The sequence below is a fragment of the Zea mays genome, chromosome 7 (genome assembly GCF_902167145.1).
Source record: "Zea mays cultivar B73 chromosome 7, Zm-B73-REFERENCE-NAM-5.0, whole genome shotgun sequence".
Classification (NCBI taxonomy): Eukaryota; Viridiplantae; Streptophyta; class Magnoliopsida; order Poales; family Poaceae; genus Zea; species Zea mays.
The window spans coordinates 145,918,556-145,933,137 of NC_050102.1; the positions used below are offsets into that span (position 1 = coordinate 145,918,556).

Consider the following 14,582-nt stretch of genomic DNA (forward strand, 5'->3'; position numbering starts at 1 on the left):
TGATGATGAAGGCAACGGATCTGATTCCCTGAAAGTTGAAAAGCTAGGCTGAGATTTTTTTTTTCTGCTAAGGAAAAGGGGAATTATTCTGACCTGCTGCGCTGCACCTGCACATCTGTTCGCCTTCCTCCCGCCAGGTGCCGCCCATGCGCCCGTGGGGGCCACGCCTGCTACTGACACCTGGGCCCACAGATCAGGAGCTTCCCCTTTCCTATGCTATGCCCGGCTCCAGGTGACCAGGTTCAGCAGGCGTTCGGCCCGGCAGCCCCCAAGTCCCATCGCCGAGCAGAAAGTCAGGAACAGAACTCAGGCGTTGGCGATTGGCATCTCCCTCCCCTAAGCCATGGCTACCGGGCGGCCCGTACGACTCGTGCTGGATGCCTCCCTCCTCCTCGACCCCTCCTCCACCAGGGAGGCGGCGGCGGTGGCGCTGCGGCCCGGGGTAGAGGAGTTGCTGCGGCGGTTGCGCTACTCCAACCTGAGCGTGGTATGAGTGGCTTGGTTTTCTGTCTATCGGCGCGATTCGTCGTTGTTTTGCTAGATGAGTTGGCTGAGATCTTACTGTTTACTAGTGCCGTACTGTTCGAGGAAATGTTCTCGCGGATAGATTGTCCCAGGAACTTGGCTAAAAGCTCAACTTTTCCGTTTCTCTCTCCTGTTATTAATGCCATACGCTGGAATGTTTCTTACAATGTACTCCTATTAGTAATCCTAGACATCTGGACTTAGGATCCCGTTTAGGGCTACACCATCTTGTGGTTGACGGGTTCCCCGTGTTCAAGTTTTAGTCCAATATAGTTCAAATGCTTGCTGCCAGTGGATCAGTAGAGCTTACAAGAGTTCATAAACTGAGCAAGCGATGGGCATCTGACTGTATCCTCCTGTATCCTTTTTCAGGCAATCTGCTATGCAGAGGGCATGCCAACTAATGAGGTGCTCTACTGATCTATATTATCATTACATCCCTCTGAGGTTGTCTCTTCAGAAGTTCACATCGACAGTATTTACTTCGTCTTTCCATACTTAGCTATCATGGCCCATGGGGTTATCATCCTGTCTTAAAAGAATGGCATTGTGTTAACAAGGATGAATGAGAAACCAGTCACTTCTAATGGAAAGAGAGTTTATTAATTATTACTGCTGATCTGGTAGCAATGTCCTGTTAAAGTTCTGATTACTGGCATATATTTCAATAATCTTTAGGGGCTGTTTGTTTGGTTCAAAATTTGTTGGATTATATAATTTGGGCAGATTATAATCTCAAACAAACACCCCCTTAATTCAAAATAAGTTAGATTATATAATCTGAGTAGATTATAATCCTAAAACAAACAACCCCTTAGACTTGATCAAATGTTTGTAGCATATGTCCGGAATCCTGATATAATCAAGTGCATGATGAATCATGTCAAGTTCATCATGAAATATTGGACCATTGAATTTTGAATTGAGCGTATGCTATTATTATCCTTCATATCAGAAATAATGGATTTTTTTGTCACTGCCTTTGAGTTTTGAACATTTAAGACATGTGTTGGCTATTTGCTTCAGCCTTCAGTACAAAATGTCTTAAATGGCTTGTTCGGTTCTACCCCAATCCATATGGATTGAGGGGGATTGAGGGGGTTTCAATCCATAGTAAATCAAAATCCCTTCCAATCCGTATCAATCCCCTTCAATCCATATGGATTGAAAATAACCGAACAAGCCCTTAACTGGCAAAACTTCCATACCAACCCAATGTGCCCTTATGATTTTGCTGTGAAAATAATGTTGTTTTAATATTTAACAGCTGTATATTTTAGGGAAAAAAAGAGATCACAACAGACACCCCAAAGTAAATAAATATGCTTACAAGTTCCCCCTATTTTCCTTTTATTAGTCAGACTTTCTTGAAAAGGTCGCAAGCTCACACTTGTTTGGATCTATAGTACTTCTTGCAAAAAGTGGGAATCTTTCTCCAATTGAATTAATGATAGAATGGAGCCGAACAAGTTTTTGTTTTTATGCGACTTCAAGAGTTGACAAAGGTTTAATTTCTGAGCTCCAGAATCAGAACTGGAGAGTTCTTTCTGTAGGTAAGCCTATACTGGGATCGAAAAGCCAGGTTTTATTTTCAGGCTATTTTTAGCAAGTCATTTATGTATTAGAACTTTGCTCAAGATAGAATGTGGCAAATGCTGTATAGCCTGTATTACATAATGGAACATTTTTCCTCGTGAGGGATGATGGGAACTGATACACTTCACTGGTCCAGCTAATGAATGTAGCATAGAGGTTCCTGGTGTTTTAAATGTTCAAAGGCTTCAGGAGTTGCTTCTCACCTTGGCTACTCTAATGAAAAAGGTAAGTTTGTTCTTGTCTTGTAGTTAAACACTTTCTGTGATTACAGAGTGCACTAATTTGGAGTGTCTCCCTCTTCGATGTAGGAACTTTGTGGCTCATCTGTTCTGGTGATTGGATATATAATGAAAAAATCCCGTGAGGAAGACTTCGCAAAGGCAAGCTTCTTTAGAGTGTAAATGAATATTAACAACTACTTATGTAGTGGATTCCAGCATGAACATCATGCTTTTTCATCTTGCTTACAGAGAGGAGCATTTCCCATATATCCTAGTAAGGGCAGTCTTATCTTTGTTCCCCTCTCTTTCGAAATTCCATTAAGTTTGCAACTGCAAGAAGTTGATATGGTCCTCCACAAAATAACTGATGAGATTGTCAAGATCGATCCAAACTGCTCCATTGATTTTCCAAAAGGGATTTCATTTTCTGCAGGAATGTCTGAAATTATAAGGTATAAAGCACTAACCAACTTAGATAATAAGGGAGTTATTTCTTGGGTGTGCATGTGAATATTTTTCTAAAGCTTACTCAAATAGTTATGTTATGGTATCAGTTTGAAACAATCTCTTATTGTCTCTGGGAACTATTTATACATAATTTCTGGCAAGCTACCTAATGCAGTTATGCGGTATGCCTACCAACTTTCTGTATTAATAGCCTGATATTTGACTATCAGAGCAAGTCAGTAAACTCACTACCTTTGATGCTGTTTTCTATGACAATGTTACACCCAGCTTATCGGAATTGTCATAAAGAAGCTTGAACTCTATCAACCCAACTGTTTGTGCGTTGATCAATTTATGGAGCCTTTGCCTTTCTAATAACTTATTGTTTCAAAACATATATGGAGACTTGTTTTAGTTTGCTATCCGTTTCCGGTTGTGGAGACTGGTGATGCTGAGACAACAAGTAACAAGCAAATGTAGGCATGTGTTCTGTAGCTACATGAGCATAGAGAATTGAAGATTTTCTCAAACATATTTGTTGCTTTGAACATATTATCTGCTATGTTGGACTTCATTATTCTCTCTCACCGCAGCCCTTATGTTAATCAGATTTGTGGAAGAGCACCCTGATTTTTGTATCATGGACCCATTTAAAAACATTTACCCATTGCTTGACCGTCTTCAAATCCAAAAAATCCTTGTCCGGTTGCAAGAACTTGGCACTGAAGGAAAGCCAAAACTTCGAGCACCGTATTCTTGCAAGGTAATTTCAATATGGATGCCCTTTCAGCTATTGGTCCCTTTTCGAGAGTTCACGCATACCATTTGACTAGCTATTTTGTCAAACAGGTTGACAGTTTTCATAATGGTGAATTGGATAAGCATCTAGTAGAAGCTAATTTATCCTTCCCACTCATTGTGAAGCCACAAGTCGCTTGTGGAGTCGCTGATGCCCACAATATGGTCTGATTCTTGTCTTTGCTTTTGTATTGCTTTACATGCAGGACCACATGTTAAGTCAGTTTTCCGAATCATCACCTTTACATAAAGAAATTAAGCATCCATATTCTCCCACCAGTCCACCACTGCAAACCCAACCTTTTAAGTTCAGAGTTTGCCTTGTCTTTTCCACTTGCAGCTGAATCACAGTTCTTGCTGTGTGCAGGCACTGGTTTTTCAGATTGAAGAATTTAGCAACCTCAGTGTGCCCCTTCCTGCTGTGCTACAGGTATGCCTAAGGGTGGTAAAGGGTTCTAAATTTTACACTACAAAATTTAAGGATCGAGCTCTATTTCTATTCATTTTTGAACTAAAATTATTTAAGGGATCAAACAAATAGTAAAGGAACATTTGGATCGTGATCCATTACTGCTCGTAATAGTGCCTTTCCTTGAGTTTCTTTTCTTCTCGTTATACCTTTCCCTGTATAGGTCTCGGTAACTCACCAGCCAAGGAACATTTTACAGGAATACGTGGATCACGGATCCAAGATTTTCAAGTTCTATGTGATCGGAGACAAGGTTTTCTACGCCGTTAGAGACTCAATGCCCAACGCGCGCTTCCTGAAGCCGTCGTCAGGAGGTGAAGCTCTTACATTTAATAGGTAAATCTTCGAGAACTATACACGTTACAGGCAGAAGTGCTGGATTGCTTCATTACCATTCTTCCCATTGGACGCGAGAGCTCGGTACTGTAACACTGAGGTACTCTTGAATCTGTCCTGTGTCAGTTTGAAGACTCTTCCGGTGGCTACGAATGAGCAGCGACCGCAGACCGGCGCGGAAGATGGCAAGCTGTTAGATGCCGATCTGGTAGAAGAGGCCGCAAAATTCCTGAAGGGGCTGCTTGGGCTTACAGTATTTGGATTCGATGTCGTCGTGAGTATATTTTCTGGCCCTGCAAATTTTATGATGCTCGTGGAGTTCAGTGCAACTGCAAGCAACTATGGTTGCTCCTGCTCTCTAAAGAAAAAGAAAAGAAAATCAGCACTATAACAAGGATAGCGGCTTAGTGAGTGTTAATTGGTGGATATGTGCAGGTCCAAGAAGGCACCGGAGACCATGTCATAGTGGACCTGAACTACCTGCCGTCGTTCAAAGAGGTTCCCGACTCGGAGGCGGTGCCTGCGTTCTGGGACGCGGTCAGGCAGGCGTACGAGTCGACGCGCGGGAATGCGAATGCCCAGGGTTAATAAGGTGTCAAGGCTCTTCCCGAATAAGTGAATCTACGTGGAGTGGAGCGCAGCAGAGAGAGGAGAGCCGCAGTGGTTGTAATGGTTCTGGAGCAGACTCGGAGTAATGTTCGGCTGTAGCTGTGGGAATAAGCGAAATCGGGAGCGGAATAATAATTAACAACAATCCGCCATGTTTAGCTGTCGATCTCGTCGCCGTGGTGTATTCTGTCACCGTGTCGGTTCCATGTGAATCTGCGCGCCCTTGTGGAAACTGCTAGCGCTAGCTGCTGGTTTCACAATCCAGCCGGCGACCGGGCGGTGCAACGTCTCACGCTCACGGCGTGCGGCGCTTCTACTCCCCTCTTCCCGGCGTGGGCCCGCCGCCATGGCAACCTACGCGCCGCCGGCCACGCCCTGGACGGAGATTCCGCTGTGCCTGGGGCTGGATGTTGTGACCTGGTCCAGACAGAGACAGCAATCCCATGTCATGTCACCAACCATGCGTGGACAAGTGCCAAGGGGCACAGTGGCATTGGCATCCCTGACGGCGTTCACCTCGATACAGAGCTGGAGGTCAACCCGGGAAGGCGTCGTCAATTCCCTGATGGCATGGTTTTCGTTTTCTGAATCTGACGCAACGTGCCTGTGCCTCTACCAAAACGCCATAAGGAAAGCTTCCACGGATGGGTGGCCATGGCCTGCAGGCAAAGGACAAATAGAACTGAAGAAGAAAACACATTTGTGCCATATGGAGGCCAAGGAGAACAGGACAACACATCGAATGATCATCGAATCTGACAACATGCCCACTCCATCAACACATCTCTTACATTTGTTCTCCAGGGATGGTTTCAGCATTGCCGGCACAGGTTTTGGTCCTCAAGAGTATTCTCACTACCTACCTGTGTGGCAGGACACGGCGATATATGCTCCTCTGCTGTCCCGCCGTCTCGGGGGCCTTTTTTGTGGAATTGCTGCGCCTTGCAGATGGACCGCGTGAGGAAGTTCACTGGCATGGCCAAGGGCACGCCCGCGGTGGTCCCAGCCCGGAGAGACGAGGACGAGAGCTTGGCTCTGTTTGGGGAGATGTATCAGCATGAGAAAGAGAGGGACATGAACCTCCTGGAGCCAATGTTCTCGGTGGAGTTCGAAGCTATTCAAGGTGAGGGTTTACTTCTGCTTTAGCCATTACTCACCTGTTCTTGTTGGTACCAATACCAATCAAACGGCACCCATTTTCCCTTCTGTTATTGTTGTTGTTTTAGTATTATTAGATTTCCAGAATAGATCGTCTGATGCGAGTGCGTGCCTCTGATGACTCGTAGGAGACGGTCGCATGTACAAGCTTCCTTCAGGAAAGAGGGAGTACCTCCTCCCAGATGGCGAGAAGCATGATTACGACTGGTAATTAGAAAGCGTATAGATCCCTAGTTTTAACTGTAACCCAGATGCACCCGACTGTTTTTAAGTTGCCTTGTAAAGCATAGCAGCTCGTTTTCAGGCTCAAGACTCCCCCAGCGACCCCACTGTTCCCTTCCCTCGAGATGGAAGCCAACTCATCCCAGATGATCTTTCAGAAGGAGCTGCTGCCTATGCTTCAGCCACTCAGGACTTCAAGGGTATGGTGAATGTTTGCACTTGTACGACCTTGCCCTTTGTTCCTGTACTGTACCAAGCTAGAATTCTCTGTTAGGAGTGCAAATGATTCCATTTTCTGAAACTGGTATTGTGAAACTGGGTTTAATCTTTCCTTGATCTTTCTGTGCTATTGTGAAACTGGTGCAGTTCTCAAGCAAGCCCGACTCTGCAACCGCATCGACAACGTCCGAATCGCCTACCTCCAGCTCCTCCATTTCTGTGACTCCGACAGCGAGGCCCAGCTCTCCACCATCGAAGAAAAAACTCAGCATAGAAGCTCCCACTCCATCTAAACAGCAGGACTCAGCATACCGGATAGAGAAGAAGTCCAGCTACACAGCACTGGCCAACAGGCAGCACAACTCGATCCCTGCAGCCCCAACCCCAACAGCTACTGCCACCAAAGCGTCCAAGAAAGCAGCTCCGGGCAGCAAATCCCAGCCACCAAACGCAGGCGCCAAGAATAACGCGGCCAGACCGGGCAAGGCGCCGAAGAACGTTACGACAGCGACCACGACCACGGCGAAGCCTCGGCCGAATGGTTCTTCAGCTGGCGCCGCCAAGGATCGGAAGGTGGACGCTGGCGCCGCCGCCAGGAGACTGTCGTCGTGCCCACGCGCTGCGACGACAGGCGACGACGCGCAGGTTACAGCAACGATGAAAGGAAGGAGCAGCAGAGCTGCGGCCACCGGCGCTCCTGTGGCTACTGCCCGTAAGGGTGCCGGTGCCGGTGCCGGCGACGCTGCCACCGATGCGGTGCTGAAGGGGCGGAGGAGGGCTGGAGAGAAGGAGCAGAGGCCGAAGCTTGGAAGCCATGCGAAGAAGTGATTGAAACATGGCGGTTTCAGGCTGACGAGTAGATGGGATGGGATGGGACGCTATCACTTTTTCAGGAAGGAACCTATTGGTCGAGTCATTGGAATGATCTTAGTCGCCCTAATATGTGAAAATACAAGTGACTTGAAAGTTCTTTGCAGTTTCATGTTTTATGTTAGTGACGATGTTCGCCATGCATGTAGCTTCGCTTCTTGACGGGGACTTTTTTCACTGTCCTGAATCACTGCGGTTTCTTGACAGAGAGAGACCTTGCACCATGCGCTGCATGCACAGTCACAGGTTGGGAAGGATATATTTTAACACAAAATATTTTTGTCGCACAGACAATGAACTCGTTCACACGATAGCAAGTCAGTGAAATTATTAGAAGCAGTTCGTTTGGACTCCAAGGAATAGACTCTCGCGCTTTTAGCAGGAAAAGAAGATAGCGACGTGTACCCGACTGCACAAATTCTTCGGATTGTCAACCCATGGTTTCATTCTCTATCTTAATCAGACCAGACACTTCACTTTCCGTACAAGTTTGTCCAAGCATCGCTTTGGCATCATGTATATAACCGTACAAAACACTTTAGATTGTACTGTTTAATAGAGTGAAATTTGAAATAGCAGATATGATGAGTAAGACGGCCGGAGAAGCACAAAAGATTGACCATGATACCACTAGTGCAGGGTAAAGGCTGTTACACAACTAAGCTGTGTTGAATGTTCTCCCTCTGTTCTTCATGACCACCAAGTTGCCGCCTGCTGTCTGCGGACTTCTGTCTGCAGACTTCTAACTGAATGATGCCTGGGGCCGAAGTGATCTGGTCCAATCGCCAACTCCACGAGTCGTCCTGTGCGTGCGTGCGCAGTGTTCAGTCGCTCTACGTGACTACCAAACAGCTGGCAGACTTGAGGGATCTGAATCTGTGAGAGTGCTGCCAATATCTGCTTCAGAGGTGAAAAAGGATGGACTGCGTTCGAAAATATCTGCTTATTTCCCTCCAGGGAAAGAGCGGAAATTTTGTCAAATTTTCGGTCAGCCCATAGGCATCTCCGCATTTTCATTTTTACAGAACGGCTGCAAATGCCGCATAACCACAACGGTCAACAAAGTCTGCTCCAGTCCAAGTCCAAAATGTCATCTGTGACCATTGTTATTTTTCTTTTCTTTTCCCTCAGCCTACTCCATCCAGCCTAATGTCGCATCAAAAGAGCATCCACGCACGACCACATAACCTTTGACACAAGGTCAACTTATTCCATACTATTCTACTATACAGATACAATCCCATGGTTTTCATTGCCGCACCCACAAAAATACAGCATAAGATAGGGGCATCGTGCTTGGCAAATGTTCATATTTTGCCAACAAAAAGGTGGCTACACCCTATCTACGTTCGTGGGCGGAGGCTGCAGACTGTCTGCAGTTACATACAGGTGCCATGTCTACGGACTAAAATATAGCTCAGTCAATCCAATGCCATGGACTTTGGGTACCAGTATATACAGGACTCAGATGGCAAGCATGGCCGTTGCCTATCCTAAATGGCGTACATCTTCTTGTACTCGCTGTTCATCAGCTCCGTTTCGGAGTCGATCGATATGGACCACGACTGGCTCGTGGAGGTCCTCCTGATCCTCCTCATGCTCTTCTCCTCCATCCTGTGAGCGACAATGCAGTAGCACATTGAACCCAGAGTGGCCACCATGATGACGGTGCCGATCGCCATCGTACACCAGGCCAGCCACTCGTCGTCTCGGCCCACGACGACGTAGGTCAGCGCTATGAAGGCCGCCGAGATGCAGAGGCACGCGAGCCACATCAGCTTGTTTATCACGAAGACCATCTTCTTCTTGGCCTTCTGTTCGACGACGATCAGAGACGTCTGGACCACGACGACCGCGAGCGAGATGAAGAGAGCCAGAGCGTCGAAAACCAAGAAGATTATGAAGGCTGGCTCACTGGCTATCCATGCTTGCCCCAAGGTCATGTCTGGGCCATGTGCCTGACTCATATCCTCCAGAAAATTACCAGGGAGCTGGAATATGGCGGCAAAGGCAACGGTGGCGATAAGCACCGCGACAACGGTGTTGGAGTTGATGGCGTTGTTTAGCCCACCGATGTGGAGCTTTTCGATTCTCTTCTTGATTTTCTGGAATTGCATCTTGGTCTGCCGTGTTTGCTTGATCTGTGATTGAACATCGTGCCTGATATCGCTGACTGTCTGCTTAAGCTGCTTTGCTGGATTAGGAGGATTTACTTGCTCTTTTGCAGTTACTCCACCAGCCTCTCTCAGGATGTTAACGAGCTCTTCATTACCTTGTTTCTCTGCAATAGCAAAAGCAGTCTCTCCAGCTCTATTAACCGCGTTGATTTCAATCCCCTCAACTGATATTAGGGTCTGAACCATCTGTAAAGAACATAAGAACTTTAGATAAAAGCACAAGTAATCAATTCTTTCAAATGTTGCATGCTATTCTTAAGAGTGAGCAATATTCAATCCAAAACCTCTTAGAAATTCCTTGCTTTTTTAAAAGGAAGAAAGTATTCCTTGCAAATTCTTCTTAGAATTATTTTATAAAACATTGGAGACTTGAGTATTAAGTAAGTAATACCTCAGGAATGTGAGTAACTCTATTTTAGTAATTCTCCTGAGCAACATAGTTTCAACCATAAATACAGCAATAAATCTGATTGTTAAAATGTAAAACGGGAAGACTCAAACTGTGGCAGAAATCAGAACATTATGAGATAATATCACTTACAATGGTGTTTCCCTTCCGAGTTGCAACATGCAATGGTCTATTCCCCTTGCCGTCTTCTACATGGATAACTGAGACATCAGGCTTCAACAACTCGAGCAGAATTTCTGCATTCTGGCCTTTTGAAGCCAGGCCTTTTGAAGCCATGTGTAGAGCTGTTTGTCCCTTCTTATCTGTTCTGAAACCAAGCCCTGGATCCTTATTTAATAGAGCAGTTACCACCTCCACATGACCCATTCTTGCTGCTGAATGCAAAACTGTCTTTCCATTATTTTTTGCAATCCTAGCAAGGCTTGCATCTGTTTCTAGCAGAAGATTAACAATGTCAATGTGGCCCTGAGTTGCAGCAGTGTCCAAAGCTGTGGCATTTACAGAATTTGTTGTCATTGCTAGTGAGGGGAAGGCATGTAACAGCTCCTTCAAGACATCTGCAAAGACCAAAATTGAACTAATATGATCTCTTTTTTCTGAAAGAACAGAATATACACGCTTTGAAAAATAAGATTAAATAACAACTGTGCAATAGTTTGCTCTTCAACACTGCATACTAACTCAAATATCAGAAATTACATAGCCTAATTGGTCTGGTGAAGGTTCCTGGATGAGCAGACAAGGACCATCATATCTTGTCACTAGATATAGGATTGCCAGTTCTTTGATTTAGACGCAACAACATGGTAAGATTGTAGAAAATTGCCAACTCTCAGAAATCAAGAATTTGTCTGTAAAACCAAGAAAGACAAACATGGTAGGTTTTAATCTAGACCAGATCAGCCAAGTAAATTTATAAGCTATCTGAGCAAAAGGAAATCAGGGACTCAGTGTTACTGTTTTCACACTACATGTTCCTAGGGGGAAAATGTGGGGAACAGATCCTTCATGATCATAGAGATTTGCATAAGTCAATGAGATAAAAGTCAATTTTTATAAACATGCGAACTGCAGGAACAATGACCAATACAAAAGATCACATAGAACTGCCGGTACAAAACAAATGAATCCGTATATTAAAGAATTCCGATTCACACTACCTAATCCTCAACTAATTAATGACGAGGAATGAAAACTCACCCAAATGGCCCTGCTTTGCCGCAATATGGAATGCGTCGAAGCTGTTACTGGCCTTGAGTCCAGCTGACTGCACATCAGAAGCCTTCAAAATCTCACACACAACTTCGACATGGCCCTTCTCAGCAGACACATACAAAGCAGTCTCACCGTCCTGATTCTGGCGGGCAGCTAACTCCACCAGCAGCTCTGGATCACACTCCGCAAGGATCCTCTGGACATGTGCAACACTGCCAGCCCTCGCCGCAAGGTGGAGTGCGGTGTCACCCCGCTTCCCCGGGCTGTCCTTGTTCCTTTTGAAGCTCTGCTGCTTCTCCATGGACAAGAACTTGAAGCTTCTCTGCTTCTCTATCCCCCGGAAGCTCTTCAATTTCTCTAGGGCACCATGCCGGGTGCTGGATTGCTTCTCCATGCCCAAGACCAAATGGCTCTTGTTCACCTGATGGTATTGTGCTTGTGCCGAATCCTGAAATTGAGAGGCTTTAATCCAAGATGGGCGTACTTCCGAAAAACCGGCCCCAGTTGATGGAAAAAAAATATCAGCTAATAAGAATGTCTTTACAGAATCTAACAAGCCCTTCTGTATCTCTTGTATCCTCACCAACTGCTGCCGCTTTAGCTTTGCTTTGCTCCGCAAGAACACTACTTTGGCTGCTTCACACACAGACTAGGGTTCGTTCCCAAATTTGTCCATACAAACAGGGAGAAGAAATCTGGCAGATTTTTAGAACCGAGATGTCACCTCAAACTGCAAAAAGAATCAAACAAATTAGCATGCACATAAATTTCAAGGAGAACTAAAAAAAACGTCTCATCCCCTAACAAGTAGGTAAGATAGTTCCTCACCACGAGAAAACAAGCAACAAATTTTGAGGCCAAATCAAGAACACGCAGGGAGCAAGAGGGCGAGTGAAGCGCAAGGATCAGTAGTACTTGTCTTAGAGCTCCAAAAATCCCATCATTCTAGCATCAGCGAAGGGTGGAAAGGGCAAGGTGGGAGGCTGGGAGGGAGCTAGTGGGTATCTTGGAAGTTGGGCGCCTCCAAAGTTTTTCCACCGGCGGTCCCTCTCCCCGACCTGGAAGCTCACTTATTATTAGGTTCGTTCGAGTGATCCACCTCCCCTGCTTATCAACGAGGACGACGACTGCTGAAGGATGTGTGAGCAGAGCACGCGGGTGGTCTCCGGCTCCTGATTTTTCTATTTTTCACCCGTGGGGGAATAATTGTGTGACTTTGCTGCCTTCTTTCTTGCGTTAAAGAAAGATAAAACTTTTTCCCGGCCATATAGTAACCGTTTCCTCCACGTATACCGTGCTGTTAAGCGTCACACCACGTAGCGTGTATATGCTCCTGAAACGCGACAAATAAAAAAACGGACGGAGTAACTACCCCGTTCGACAATTTTTTTTGTCTCCTGGTCCGTATTTAGTACTAACTGTTCTCAAATATTTATCTCCCGCAAGTTTATATTTAAACTAAAACATAATAAATAAAAAAGAACGGACGTAATAACTTATAAGAAATAGGGTGTCGTTTGGTTCACATATTAATACGTGATGGATAACCTATAACGTTAAATCATGTTTGTTTAAGTCTAACCGTAATCGATATCATATTATAAATGAATATTGTCTTATTCAAATTTATTACCGCCGGTATTTGAGTGTAAATTATTACCATTTATGTTACATTTTCGTGAACCAAACGGCACCTATGATGATGATGCATCGTCGACCGATGCTAATCCAATACGTGCATTATGTGGTAGAATCTATATAAGAGCTAACTGTATCTGTAAGATATGATTCTAAGCAAATAGATCCAATCTATGAATTTGGTGCCTCATATATTTATAGCAAAGTTAACAGGTGACATATCGATCATGTGAACCTGCACGTTGGAGCATATTTGTCTATGCTTGTCAATATCACTAATGTTTGGACGGAGTGACCTAAAATATTGTTATTTTGTAGTCGCGATGGATTTTATTTATTTGTTTATTTATTTATTTATAGAATTATATCCGTCTGGTGGTGACATAACATGCATGAGGAACCAGTCGCTCATGCAAGTGGTTTTCCCCCCCTTTTTGTCTTTTGAGGAGGAGAGATGAAGACGGCTGGCGGGCCCGTATGGCTCTCAGCGTCACTGGTGTGAGCAAGCAAAAGCAAAAGAACCCCACACGTTAAATTTCTGACGCCGATGTTTGGGCTTTGGCCCCGGCATATGGAGGGCCCACGCATATGGGGAGCTACCACTGCCACTACCCGCAGCACGACTAACTGTAGACCGCACGGCCGCACCCAGTCCAAGTCCGTTTGGTACTCTGGTGGTGGTCTGGTCCCAGTCCCACTGGATGCATGAGCAAGTGCAGCAGGAGATCGGCAGGCAACGATGGTGGTGCACACTGCTTTGGCTTTGGCAGCCCCCATGCATACAGTGTCACAGCACTGCATCAGTGGTAGTGGTAGTAGCTAGTAGTAGTAAGTAAGTAGATCAGGTTGAGCTTAAAAGCTGCTTTGCGATCGATCAATCACGCATCAAAACAAAAAGGGCACCCTTTCTCCGCAGTCACAGGCTAACCACCAAGGCACAGATCGATCGAGCACTAGCTTGTCTCTGCGTCTGGTCTTTTTGTTTTTCTGCACGTGTCTCTATCGACATTCATTCGAATCCAGGCGCAGGTGCACGTCGATCTGCCCAGGAACCGAAAGAGTTTTGGTCACCGCGTAGTGAAACAGAGAGAGCATCATCATGCAGCAGACGACCCGCAGGCGGTGACACGAAGTCAAATGGTCAACTCGGCACGATTAAAGTGCCCATAACGCACGCGCTCACTTTGCTTTATTAATATGATTCCCCGATCAGGTGTGGTAGTATAGTGCACTGGCTGCTACGCCAGCCAACACAATCATCATAGTATCTCTGCCGCAGGAGGACGACGGGATTTTTACGTCAGCCCAAGAAGAACCGCACAAATATGTACAGACGATTTGACTTCCTGGACAAGGTGTGGTGCGTGCATGATGATTGACGAGGTGAAAATTCAAACACCACCCCCACTCTGGAGAAATTTATAATTTTGTCACTCTCAATTTTGACTTTCTTATTATTATGTTATCCCGTGTATATGACTGGTGGAATCAACTGTGTCTATGATTCGTGGGTTCGATAGTATATTAGCGAAACCCATAAATGGTAATGGTAAAATTGACAATGGCTCCTCCACCACCACCCACCGTTTTTTTTTACTTTCATCCTTCCCTCCCAATTCCCAAATAAATATGTGTCGCACACTTCAAAATAATAATAATAAATTCTAGACTTG

At 45.3% G+C, this 14,582-nt stretch overlaps 2 protein-coding genes and 1 pseudogene across 7 annotated transcripts; 2 read left to right on the forward strand and 1 right to left on the reverse strand.

The window, feature by feature from the left end:
- Positions 1 to 50: 50 nt before the first annotated feature.
- LOC100279891 (inositol 1, 3, 4-trisphosphate 5/6-kinase family protein) lies at positions 51 to 5,188 on the forward strand. Of its 3 annotated transcripts, none has more exons than XM_035960537.1 (12): positions 51 to 487; positions 898 to 972; positions 1,883 to 2,078; positions 2,258 to 2,346; positions 2,430 to 2,501; positions 2,592 to 2,794; positions 3,399 to 3,552; positions 3,639 to 3,752; positions 3,955 to 4,017; positions 4,256 to 4,392; positions 4,519 to 4,666; positions 4,828 to 5,188. In XM_035960537.1, the coding sequence occupies exons 3-12, from the start codon at positions 1,973 to 1,975 to the stop codon at positions 4,978 to 4,980; spliced, it is 1,239 nt and encodes a 412-aa protein (XP_035816430.1). In that variant the 5' UTR covers positions 51 to 487; positions 898 to 972; positions 1,883 to 1,972; the 3' UTR covers positions 4,981 to 5,188. The 3 variants fall into 3 exon arrangements, with proteins under 3 accessions (XP_035816430.1, NP_001146315.1, XP_035816431.1); NM_001152843.2 differs by having other exon boundaries at positions 119 to 487; positions 898 to 933; positions 4,828 to 5,138; XM_035960538.1 differs by having other exon boundaries at positions 122 to 487; positions 1,887 to 2,078.
- On the forward strand, positions 5,000 to 7,646 carry LOC100193066 (LOC103650352-like pseudogene; annotated as a pseudogene). The gene is made up of 4 exons (NR_160900.1): positions 5,000 to 6,124; positions 6,288 to 6,366; positions 6,464 to 6,581; positions 6,748 to 7,646. The product of NR_160900.1 is annotated as a protein-like pseudogene (transcript).
- Positions 7,647 to 8,551: 905 nt separating this feature from the next.
- LOC100381797 (uncharacterized) lies at positions 8,552 to 12,475 on the reverse strand. 3 transcript variants are annotated; one of them, XM_008653406.4, is made up of 5 exons: positions 12,100 to 12,475; positions 11,855 to 12,001; positions 11,257 to 11,719; positions 10,189 to 10,613; positions 8,552 to 9,833 (listed from the first exon to the last, which is right to left on the reverse strand). In XM_008653406.4, the coding sequence occupies exons 3-5, from the start codon at positions 11,663 to 11,665 to the stop codon at positions 8,964 to 8,966; spliced, it is 1,704 nt and encodes a 567-aa protein (XP_008651628.1). In that variant the 5' UTR covers positions 11,666 to 11,719; positions 11,855 to 12,001; positions 12,100 to 12,475; the 3' UTR covers positions 8,552 to 8,963. The 3 variants fall into 3 exon arrangements, with proteins under 3 accessions (XP_008651628.1, XP_008651627.1, NP_001348244.1); XM_008653405.4 differs by having other exon boundaries at positions 11,816 to 12,001; NM_001361315.1 differs by having other exon boundaries at positions 8,702 to 9,833; positions 11,257 to 11,733; positions 12,100 to 12,341.
- Positions 12,476 to 14,582: the final 2,107 nt, after the last annotated feature.